The 12,919-nt window shown below is 44.0% G+C and overlaps 2 protein-coding genes across 3 annotated transcripts in view; both read right to left on the bottom strand.

The window, feature by feature from the left end:
• LOC147617421 (protein ENHANCED DOWNY MILDEW 2-like) overlaps nucleotides 1-12,919 on the bottom strand; it is a 95,648-nt gene that overhangs the window by 29,846 nt on the left and 52,883 nt on the right. The window lies entirely within an intron of this gene.
• On the bottom strand, nucleotides 4,442-5,620 carry LOC147617422 (uncharacterized). The gene has a single exon (XM_086775404.1). It carries the CDS (start codon nucleotides 5,618-5,620, stop codon nucleotides 4,535-4,537), a length of 1,086 nt encoding a protein of 361 aa, XP_086631530.1. The 3' UTR covers nucleotides 4,442-4,534.

Here is a 12,919-nt window from a genome sequence, read left to right as displayed (position 1 = left end):
CCATCATTATCAGCACATATTTCAGAGTTCATCTCGTGTAGATTCTAATGTCCTTGATGCTCAGAAAATTTCCTTAAAATGTATGCACTCCATTGTTGACAATGAATCTACTTTAAGACATGATCTCCTCGTCATTGAGAAAGAGTTGACACATGCGTTATATGGTATAGAACGTTGGAAGTCACTTGGTTGGGATGGTCTGACAGTTGAATTTTTTGTTACTTTTTGTGATGAGCTTAAACTTTCGATTTTGAAGATGATTAATGTTGCATGGGAAACTGGATATATGCCTAATTCTTGGAAAGAAGGCCTTTTCACTTTGGTCCCTAAAAAAGCATTGGGACAATCCTTTGATGATTGGAGCCCAATCACATTTATGTCAATTATCTATAAATTGGAAACTAAAATGCTTGCAAATCGTATTGGTGATCTGCTCCTCGAAGGTTTGCATCCACAACAATATGGTTTTGTCCCCATAGGACAAATTATGGACAACATTGCTAATGTATATCTGGCAATGAAATATGCCAAATATACTTCTCAGGATGTTTTTATTATGCAGGTGAATGTGGATAAAGCTTTTGATACAATTAAATGGGATTACATAGCTGAGATCATGGCTACAATGGGCTTTGGTTGTAAAATGCAACAAGCTATTTTCTGGCTATATAGAGATAGTACAACCCAATGTGTTTTTGGTCGTGATCTTTCATTACATCGAAGTGGACACCACATATGAGACGTTGTTTTTCCTCTTAGTGCATTGCTCTATGCAATTGCTACGCATCCACTTTTGATGTATAAGACTCTTTTAATTGCACACAGATAACTACATGGTTTCTGACTACAAAATGATTCGCATTTTGTGGCTCAAGCTTATGCAAATGATTCGTTGTTCATGCCTCCAAATGATCCAAATGATCTGAAGTGCATCAAGAAAACTCTGGAATTGTCTAGTAAAGCAATTGGACTACATATTATTTTTTCAAGTCCAAACTGCTTCCGTCGTTGACCTCTTGTGATTGGCATGCATTGCTATGGTCAAGGCAAATTATTCCAACAGACCAACTGGTTAGACATCTAGGATATCAATTGGCATGGTAAATGTCTACACAAGATGTTGTTCTTTGGGTACTGAACAAATTGAAGGCCAAGCTAGGATATTGGAAGCTTTCTACATGTGCGTCTCAGAATTGTTCAATCAATCATTATGGCTTGTGTAATTTTATTTGTCGTTGTTGATCTGACATAAAACTGATATTGATTCTTTTATGTCCGTTGCCTTGGAATTATTGTGGAAAACCAAGCATCGTATGAGAGCGCTATGTCTTTTGAGACAATCTTTTCGTCTGCACTTCTAAAATGCATAGTGGATTAAATAGAGTTGATTTGCATTATCATCTTTTGGCAAGGAAAGCCACCACGATTCCCACTTTCTTTCAACTTCGACAGCCATGGGCCATAGTGCTTATAGGCATGTGTGCTTGTAAGCTTGGGCATGCAGTGACAAACTCAACCACATGTCCAAGAGATCAAGATATAGAGAGAAGGGAGAGATAGAAGGGAATAGGGATCTTGCACAATACACCACATTGAGCGGGGAATAGGCCCCACTCCCTTTCAGGAATTTATTCAGAAACAATCCACAGGCGCGCTAGCCAAGATCAATATAATCAACAAATACAAAACAAACAGATATGCCGATGTAGGATATCCAAGTCGATGTCGATGTCGAGGCACAAGATCTCTAATGTCGAGCACACCACAGAGATGATCCACAAGTATCTCTCACTGGGCTAGTACCAAATCTAATATCCAAATCCAAATCCAATGAATCCAAATCCAAATCCAAGTCCAAGTCCAAGTCTAGATCCATGTCCAAACTATATGTCTAAGTTCCATATTCATGTCCAAGTCCATGCCCAAACTCTATATATACCTACATGAATCCAAGAACATGCCCAAATTTACCTTTTAGGAACGTGCATGTTACATACTCATGGTAGTCAACCCACAAGACTATATAATTATCAACTCCATTATGCATAGTATGGACTAGATACTACGACATCCCCACTAACATCATCAATGCCCGATAGTGGGTGTAGAACTCTGTATCAAGATATGCTCTCTCTCTCACACACACACACACACAAGAGCATATATTCACACAAAGCCCTTCGTACTGACTTTCTGTCAAACCTCCGGAGATGCAGGGCAGACTCAACCAGCACTAAGGGAAGTAGCAAATAGAAAGAATTAGTATAGCAAATAAGTAGTTGATAGGACAAATGCACCGCTAAAGATAGAAAGAATAAGCACAATATCAACTAGCCGCAACTCGGACGAAAAGTTCTCCATGTCTATGTTCCATGTCCAAGTTCTCCATGTCTCTGCTCCATGTCCAAGCTCTATGTTCCATATCCAAGCTCTCTGTCCAAGTTCAAGTAGTCTAAGTTTCCATGAGTAATCTCCACAACTCCTACAACGTTATCGATGAAGAAAACCATGGAAAAGCTCTTTCTGGCAAGAAAACTGATATAAACCCTGTTTTAATGGTTTTTGGGCAATAAAAACATCCCAAAAGAAGTTTTTTGGATTTTGGAGCAGTTTTAGGTCTTTTGATATTTCTATCCGTACGAGGCCGCACAGCTCCACACATGTCTGTACAGCTCTGTACACACATCCATATCGCCCATGCATATGCCCATACAAGTCTAGGGCTTACCGTACATCTGAAAAGCAAGTTGGAGAAGGTGTTGATGGCGAAGAAGAAGCTCTCCATGATCATAATGATGCCCACACACACTCCACGATCTCCTTCAATCTTCAATGATCTTATTCATCGTACTACAAGAGAAGTCCAATCCTTTTTATACTTGTAAGAGACCCTGCTTTTTACCAAAAAGACTTCATGCTTTTGCTTTGACTTTTTATGCTTTGCTTTTCTCTTTTTGCCTTTGCTTTTTCTCTTTTTACATTTATTAATAAAACATTACTCAACTTTTGGTGCTTTGCTTTTCTGGCTTTGCTTTTTGGCCCTAGAGCTGCTTTTTGAGAAAGCGCCTTTTAGCTTTTTGGTCGGACTCACGGTCAACCCTGTTTGACTTTTTGTTTTTTCTTGCTTTTTGACCAAGAATGGTGCTTTTTCTTAATCAAACCTTATGGACCCTGTCTCCATGTCTTCTTCCGCCTGTCTGGTGTCCACGCATGGGTTTCATCATGTGAAATAGAGCTAGGAGGGCCAAATAGTTACAGTGCTTCTATCAAAATTAGAGCTTACCGCAATTGGCACATTTCTCACAGGGAAGCAATGATTGGTAAATTTGAAGGAAAATTTCCAGGATGTCCTTAACGCATCTTCTCTTCTTTGTGATTGGAAATTAAGTTTGTCTTTCGTTCATTGGCATAGAAGAGATATGCTGACTGGGAATTCTTTTCGATTGGAAAGCATCCACTAGTCTTCGGTGTTTCCTCAACCACTTGAGGTATAGAAAACCCCCGAAAGGCATGCTTTTTGGCCTCTATTGGAGTTACCACTATGGTGGATATTGTCACGGATAATGGACTTGTGATGACTTTCCCACAAGCTTGTTTGAAACATAACTTGGGTTTGCATCACAAGCAAGTGTGGAAAACTATTACTATGTTGTTGCGGCATTATGAACCCATCCCACCTTTAAATGATCAAGACAGACTTCATGATTGGCACCTTGTTAGTCATACCAACACTCTTCGAGTGAATGCGCTTTCGGCAAGTAATGTGTACAAAGTGTTGCTTCCTTCACCCTGGACTCAACCTCATGTTGGTGCTTTATGGGATTTGCATAAGACTACCAAATGGTAGAAACAAAGACTTGGGAATGTAAGTTGTCTCTCGAGCAACATCTATTCTTATGGAGATGTTTTCTCGGAATACTTCCAATTTTTGCTTTTCTAACAAGACAACATATCTCCAATGATAGATGTTGTAGATGTGGACAACATGCAAAGTATGTTCCTCATCTTCTTTGGCATTGCACGAAGTCCAAAAATTTCTTGCAAGCACTCACTCACAACCTCCAAGGACGTTTTCCATCGTTCAAAGAAGGAAAACCTTTTTGGATTTTTGGTGTTGTGCCATCTTGTATGGCTCGATTTGACACTTTCATTATTTGGATGATATATTAGGCACTCTGGACTATTTGGAAGGCTCGGAATCATGCTATGTTTCAACAGCCTTATCTGGATTCTTATGCTTTCTATCTTACCAACCTTTGCCAATCCCTACATGATTGTCAACAGCTGGAGCTATTGACATCCCACAGTTTTGAAGTCTTCTTCTATTGTGTTTAGCTTTCTTCCTTGGATGACTTCACTCTAAAGTGCATCCACCCTATGTATATTGTTTTTTGATAATAGAAGACTCGCTTTTACACACACACACACACACACACACACACTTTTTTTTTTTGGTAATGTCTAGTGCAGTATATTTATATGTTCACAAATTTACAAAGATGGGAGATCTCCATAAAGGAGAGGAACCCAAATGTCAGAAACATAAACAGAAGAGCTCTATGCAAGAAGCATCCATATCACCCTCATGGCAGGCATCATATAAGGATTGCCGCAATGAGGCTCTGAAGAATTCATATGACTGTTGATTCAGCCTACCCAAGTATGCCATGTTGTGCTCACTCCAAATTGTCCAAAGAGCCCAATATCTCACCCAGAAAAGAAATAGTGAGTATTGGGACAAAGACTGCAATAATCTGCCAAAGAGCCAAAAATGTTTCCCAAATCTGTGACTCGGGAATCGGAGCCGAAGATAGCCTGAAATTCTGGTGAGGAGGGTCCTGGAACAAGGACATTGCCACAGCAGATGAAGAAAGGTTTCTGAGGGAGCTGAACATCTTAGACATGTGGATGGTGCAATGTGACGTTTGGCAAGTGTGACCCCAACTGATAATGTGCCTGTCAAACATCTCCAAAGAAAGAGTCTTTGCTTCAGTGGCATTTTACACTTCCATAACATGCGGAGATTCTTCCGCCACCAAGAGAGAGGCTTTCTCATATGCCACAAAGAATTGGCATGTTGCTGAATCCATGGGGGAGGCTGAAGAAGCCTGTAAGCTTTGATGGAGGTCAAGGCTGGAAGGGGAACAGGATGAGTGCTTGCAGTAGATGAGCACAATTGCCAATCCATGAGCCTGTCTGTGTCAGCCATAGTTGGAATAGGTAAAAAAGGAAGCAATATTTCAGCAATTTTCTTCCATATTGGCCTATGATGCATTCCCAATGCATAGGTAGCAGTGGCCCGAGGAAAGGATAAGACATATCCTCGATCATCCACCACATCATGTATGTACCTAATTCCCAGTTTCATAAGATTGTATGCCCGAACAGGTTCCTGCAAGGCAAGTGGAGTGTCAAAAATGGCACTCCAATGAATACTTTCCTTCCTCATGGAGTTCATCCCCAAGCAATTACGAGGAGCCCATTTGACCTTAGAGAGAACTTGTTTCCAGTCAAGTATTAAGGCAGTGGAAAAAGGACAGCCAGGTATCCTGCCTTGAAATCTCCCAATAACAACCTCCCAATGATCCGTAATCCAATGACCATAAGCTAAAGTCCTCATGTTGACACACATGGACGCTAACATACAAGTCCATGGCTGTTGTTGGTAGAAGAAAGTGTGCAACATAGTAGCCTTCCTTGCAAGTACATGATATCTTATATTGAGAATATTGAGTCCACCATGCATCTTTGGGGAACACACCATTTCCATCTTCATCAGTCTCAAAGCTTTAACAGCAGATTTTGTCTTCCATAATATCTCCATAGCTTGAGACATAAAGGCTGAAATATCCCTGGAGGACCAATGTAATAAAGGCAAATAGAACTGAACATAAGACATCACTATGGATTGCACAATTCTGAGCCTGACATGAAGAGGCCAAGTAGATATCTTCCAGTATTCCAGCTTACGATGGAGTTTTTGGAAAATCCATTTTAGTTGCTGCTTTCTTGAGATATGCCATCCAATGGGATATCCCAAATGTCTGACCACTTCTCTGGAATGCACCACCTGCCCCGGCCAAAGAATAGAATGCCAATCACATTCTTTCAGGGGTATCAATTTAGATTTATCAAAATTAATATGCAATCCAGCTGCCTGTCCATATAATGAGAGAGTGGCCATAAGCTTGCAAAGTTCCGTAGGAGAATTCTGTGGCATAAAGAAGGAATCATCTGCATATGCTTGTGCCAAGAAAGGTTTAGCCCCTGGGATTTTAAGACCAGTCATCTGTCCTGAGTCTGTTAGATGATCAAGATACATCAACAGAGGATGAGTGGCAATTGCATAGAAGAGAGCACTAAGAGGACAGCCCTGTCTAACCGATCGACCCAATATCCATGATCGAGACAAATGGCCCCCAAGAATGCATTGAGCAGTAGCGTCAGAGTATAGCCAATAAACAGCATTTGCCATCTTGGGACCAAAGCCCAGCTTTGTCATAATCTGAGAAATGAAATCCCATTGAACATTGTCAAATGCCTTAGCAATATCCACCTGCAATATCAGCACATCCTGACGCGAATACTTAGCATATTCAATTGCAGTCAAGGCATTGGATATATTGTCATGGATTTGTCTTCTTGGCAGAAACCCATACTGATGAGGGTGAAGACCTGCATGGAGTATACCATGAAGCCTATGCACTAACAATTTGGCAATAAGTTTGTAAATTATCGGCATCAATGTAATAGGCCTCCAATCAAATATGTGATCACACAGATGGTTTTTGGGCACAAGCTTGACTATGCCATGTTTCGAAGAATGCAGCAACTGATTTTCTTGCCATGCCACATTGATCATTCTCAAGAGGACCTCTTTCAAATCATCCCAAAAAGAAATGTAGAATTCCACCGTAAGGCCATCCCAGCCAGGGGACTTATGTTTACTGAGGTGGAACAATGCATTATCCAGTTCTGTGTGAGTAAAAGGCCTCTCCAAAGCAAGAGCATTATCCGGCTCAACTATTGCAGAAACATATTGGAGTAACTCAGTCCTTGCATCAATCACTTGATTAGATGGGAAAGGAGGAGCAGAGAATAATTTCTGAAAATAGTTGTGGCATTCATCTTGGAGATCCAAAAAAGAATGAGTCCAAGAACCATCCAACTTTCTAACCCTCAAGCATGAGTTTTTCTTTCGAGTAGCATGCAACCCCTGAAAGAAAGCTTTTGATGAGCAGCCCTTGTCCATGAGGGGCTTCATTCTCGCCCTTATCTGCCATTTGTGCAATTTCCTCTTATCATTAGCAGAAAGTTTTGATTGAGCACGTGATAGGTAATCCTTTTCTGAATCTGTAAGTGGCCTAGATTGGGAAAACTCAGTCAATTGTTGCACTGTCTCTTTTGCCCCCCTAATCTCATTCCTCCATTCAGTCATATGCCACTTGCCATACTCCCTAATGACATTTTGCATACGAGAGACAAAGCTGTCCCAAGCAAAATTCATGTCCTCCTGGGCATGCAATACCAAAGGATGAATAGCAAATTTAATCATCTGCCGGAAATATATGTGCTGAAAATATGCGCTGTTAACATGCAACAATCTACTCGGGAAAAGTGGCAAATCATCCAGAGGCTCCAACTCATGCCAAGCTGTAAATTCATCCACAATGGAGCATGGTCTGACAATCCCAATGAGAAATCTATCAGTAGATGAGGGCTGAAATCTGCAAATTGTTGTGGATAAAACAGATACCATCTGTCCAGCCTTGCCCAATATGTGGTAAGTGCATTATGGTGAAAGGTATATCCAGGGACCGACCCTTGAAGAAGTAGCCATAAATCTTCAGCCTGCACAGAGAGAAGCATGTCATCCCATTTCTGCCTTTCCAAAGATAGCATATGAGACCGTTTTGTGGTGTTATCCCTAGGCAGAGGGGAATTATTAAAATCCCCACAGATGAATGCATTGGATCTCCATGGATATCTACATATAGAGTCCCACAATGTGGCCCTCATGGCCGAGGTCTGGGAGGCATACACTGATGCAAACTCAAAAATATCACCATTGACATTACATTGTATGACAATCCATCTGCCACTGCTGTCATTGAAGGCCAACTGAGGCTCCAACTCATGTCTCACCAGTATGCATACACCTGAATAGGTAGCGGTACCAGCATAATATATATCATAACCATGCAAAAAGCCATGATGTCCAGCCATGGAGTGCTGATTGTGCTCTTGCAAACAAACAATATCTGGCTACATTTTATGTACATAATTCCATAGAAGCCTCCACTTTGAAACATTGCAGAGGCTCTGTACATTATATGTAAAGCACTTAAGTGTTTGAAGCATAAAAGGGGTATGTACAAAAAAGTGAGGATGAAAGGAGAAACTTCAAAGAGGCTAAGCCTCTGCCTGCATAGGCTGCATGCCTTCACTACTCATGTAGGACATAGCATTTTCCCCCTCCTCTGAATCACATATGGGGATGCCTTTCTTCAAGACCCCCACCCAATTTTGAAGGACAGGGGCGGAGGCTGAAGTAGAAGTCTGTCCTGGCGAAGGAGAAGAAGCATCCCATTGACGAGATTGAAGAGGGCGTTGCTTCAGAACAACTACCTTCTTAGGTTGTTGGAAAGCATCCTGATCAATTCCCACAGATTCATTCAGCTTCTCTTTCCCTTTATCTTTTCCTTTTCCAACAAGCAAGTGCACCTGATTAGCTGATTTTGCATTCTTGGCTGCATTTGTATTTGCTGCCTTAGCTTGCAAATTCTCATTCTTTTCCCGGGGCTGAGGTGGCAAAGCATTTGGAGGGGGCTGATGGAGAACCATCGGGCATTCAGAAGCTAGATGCCCAAACTTGTGACAGGTGAAACAAGCACCTGCAAACACACCCCACTTCAATTCAAAATACTTTTTGCCCAATTGCACCCCCTCAACTTCGACTGCAATAGAAGGAGGGGTAGGTATATCAGTGTCCCAAAGTATACAGAATCTGTTACGGTTTCCCATGGGGCGTGGAGGACAAATAACCTGTCCCAAAGTGGCAGCCAGGCCAGGCAACTCTTCACGCATATAATCCGGAAAGTTTGCAACCTCAACCCATACTGGGCAGTGGTGCCGTATCAGGCTTTGGTAATCCTTGTTGGGAGACCAGGGCATAGCATGCACCATTTGCCTCCCATAAAACAGCGGAGAAAACTCAAGAAGCCTCTGTTTGCATGAAGCATCTGATAGATGCACCTCATAAAAACCTCTGGAAGCAAAGTATACTCCTTCTACAAAGCATCCTCCAAGGATGGATTTGATCCATTGTGCAACATCACTGGCTGCGGGAATTCTTCCTGGAAAGAATATTATGACCGCAGTTTGAGAGAGCTTCCTGAGGGGATTCACAATGGACGGCAATTTCAACTTATAGGTGACCTCTGGAATGGGTTTGCCCCATTCTTGGCGAGACTGCTGGAAGTCATCTTTAAGAGTGTCATATACATATTGAGCTTCTGATGTAGATTCTTCCTGCAACAAAGGAGGCTCTGATAAGCGACGTTTCGCATCTGTATTTCTTTCTTTCCTGGCATATGTACAGACGTCCATTCCTTCAGCCATAATCAAAGCACGCAAGAAAAGGAGAGAAAGGTTGTCAAAGGAGGCAGATGAGAATATTGACAGAGAATTCGAGCAGAGGGCAGAATCAGCAGAAGTGGATACGCAGGTACGTGGACAGATAGGGGAGGAAGATTGAGGGCTATTTGGCGGTCAGAGTGCAGAATAGAAAAGGAGAAAAACTGGAACAAAAAACTGCGAGGCAGAAAACAGAAGCGTAAACAGTGAAAGAGGGCAGCACAAGTGCGACAATCAGACGAGGAGCAGGGAGGATGATGAGCGTCAGTCTGGGAGACGATGGTCGGAAGCTGCAGGCCGCGTTTAGCAGGGCAGAGCTTGCAGCGGGTATCCTCTATCGACGTCTTGAAGACAGGCAGCAGGGTGCTCTCTCTCACGACCCCACACACACACTCACACACCACTGTGTGTATACACACACACACTCTCTCACACACCCACCCACACACACACACACACAAAGTGTATAAGCCACCTCTAGAGGAGTATCAAATAATATCTAGATATTTGTGTGTGAGTGACAACCAAATTCATAGCCGCCAGAATCTCTCCCTGGCCACCTTGGCGGGTGCTGCGTCTATGTGCCACTCGCATGCCGCCAGGAAACCAATCACCCTCACCCTCTGCAAGGTGCAACCACTGAAATCCTCTAAGGGGAGCTCGGGCCTCTCTAGTTTGCCATGGGATCCAATAGAAAAAGTGAGCAGACCACTGCCCTCCTCTGCTCTATGGACTGCCACGAGAATATCGTGTCTGGTAAACACGCCTAGCCACAATGGGGAGTCGGGTCTGAGATAGGAGTCGGCCACTCCTGAGAGATAGCTGAGTCGATGTTAATGTTGAACATGTCTCTACCCCGGACCCCTGTCGGACCTCTCTCCAGTACCTTCGGGAATAAATGCATGTGTGCGATCCAATCTCCAAGAGACTCGGCAGGTACTGTGCTCAAGGCCCCCCATGATACATGTGGTCGGGCCCCCAACATGTGGCCACTGGGTAGACAAATCAGAGAGTTCCAGAGACCAAAGGCTACCGGAGCCGCTCCTTTAAGGCCGTTGGACCTATCTGTCTAAGAGGCCGGCCTGAGATGATCCCAAGCTCAAAGTAGGCTGGCTTTAGACCTCAAAAACTGAACTAAAACCACGGACCCGCATCTTTGTGAAAACCCAATTGGTACTTTGCAGCCAAGGGCCACCATGACTCGAGGTGCCATTCCAAATCCAAGCCAAAAGGACATCCTTCTAGGGCTCACCTCCAGGAAGGAGTCCTCTAACAATCAACTTGCCCCATAGGACAGCTCTGAATAGCAAGGTCAATGAGACCTAGGCCCCCACTACAACATGGCTGAATGATCACTCTCCATGTCACCTTGGCCCTGGCTAGCCTCCCGTTGCCGGCCCATAAGAAGTTCTGGATCAATCACTGTACCTAGCCAATACATGCCCAAGAGAAGGCCCAACATGAAGTGTTGTACCACATGGTGGCAAGAAGTACCTGGTTCGCCACCAACACTCTACCTGCTAGGCAAAGCCTCAAAGAAGTCCAGTATAAAAGCTTCTTCCGAATACTCAGAAGAAGCACGATGAGCTGCTGCTTGAGAGAGAGAGATGAATGCCCACCTAGCAACCAAGATAACAAACTGGAGTGCCCCTCGAGATCCACTGGAAAGCCTCAACCCAGCGCCAAGTCCAGGCGGGTGTTAATCCTACCCAAAAACCACACGAGTTGTGCTAGTTCATCTGTGCTCTTGATGTGCGGCAAAAAATCTCAATCGCCTCCGCGAATCTATGGAGATTCCCCACACCTCTAGAAAGAAAAGCTGTTGTGTCATTTGCAAACTCTGAGTCAAGCAGCTCCTCTTGCGTGGGGAGGGAAAGACGCAATCCTTGAAGCCTAGGCTGAGAGAAAACTACTCATGGCCTCGCCTACGAATAGGAAGAGGTAAGGTGCAGAAGTACAACCTTGCCGAACCAAGCAGAAAAGGGAGAATCTATCTCCACGAGCTCCCTATATGAGAACCTGGCTGTATGCTAAATAGAGTGCTGAGACTCCACGAATCCACTCCATGGGGAATCCCATCCAGCTCATCGTGTCCTCCACAAAGCTCCAATCCACCCTATCATAAGCTTTCTCGAAGTCTATGAGTAGCACTATGAGGTCCTGCCTGTTGCCGCAAGCGGTCGCCTCCTAGAGGGTGAAAATGTCGTCCATGATGCTCCAATCATAAACAAAGCCCATCTGAGTGTCATGAATCAAATCCGAGACAAAGGACTAAAGTCTCCTGCCAATGGCCTTGGCCAAGATCTTGTAGGCCGTCCTAAGAAGAGTGATGGGTCTCCATTGCCGGATCTCCAATCTGTCACCACCCTGTTTAGGAATCAAGTGTATCAAACCCTCTGAGAGCCTCTCTGGCATGGCACATGTGATCATAATCTCATTGAAGGCAGCTCAAAGGCCGCCTTCCATGAGGTCCTAGTGACGAAGAAAGAAAGAGGCGGGAAGCCCGTCCGCCCCCGAGCATTTGCCCCTGGGTAGTGCCATCACTGCCTCTGTCAACTCCTCCGCTAGTTTGTACTAGTGCTCCTCCTATTCGATCTCGAGAAGCTGAGGCTCCCGAGACTGCCCAAACTCTGGAAGATGCCAAGGGTCCTATTTTCTAAGTAACAGTACCAGCTCCTCCCAAGTAGCGTACTCTACTCTTGAGACTGTGGCCGTACCTCCAAGTCTGTCCTCTGTTGCCTCTATGATGTTGAAGTCACCACCCATGCACCAAAAGTCAGCCTGAGGAAGGACCTGCCGAACTCGGATCCAAAAGAGGGCTCTACCTGCAACGACGTTCGGGGCATAAACACTGAGGAAGCCAATGCTATCCTCTTCGATCAAAATGGTGACCCACTGTGCTTGCCCCGAGACAATGACTCCTGCGTCAATCACAGTTGGCAAAATCTCCTCGCTGACAAAGATGCAAACTCCTCCTTGCGTCCCTGAAGGGCCGAAGGAAGGGAACCACAAAGTATGACTCTTGCCTGATAAAATCTTCCCCCATCGACAGGTACATCCCTATGAGAAGTGATGCTCTTTAAGGAAAAAAAATGTCAATAGGTCCTCCCACTAAGGCTTTTTGCATTTCTCCTCTGAGGACAATTTGTCTATGAAAGCATTGAGGCCCCCCTAAACCTTGTATGTTCCAAGGGACCATCTAGACATCAATCTCTGTGTAATGCGGAACTAGCGGAACAGCCCTCCACTCGAAGAGTCTTGGGGGAGGGTTTAGACGGGGAAT

Source organism: Cibotium barometz, chromosome 36, assembly GCF_041138505.1.
Source record: "Cibotium barometz isolate CiBa-2024 chromosome 36, ASM4113850v1, whole genome shotgun sequence".
Taxonomy (NCBI): Eukaryota; Viridiplantae; Streptophyta; class Polypodiopsida; order Cyatheales; family Cibotiaceae; genus Cibotium; species Cibotium barometz.
The sequence above is the reverse complement of the archived record's forward strand: the minus strand, read 5'-3'. Positions and strand labels throughout refer to the sequence as shown.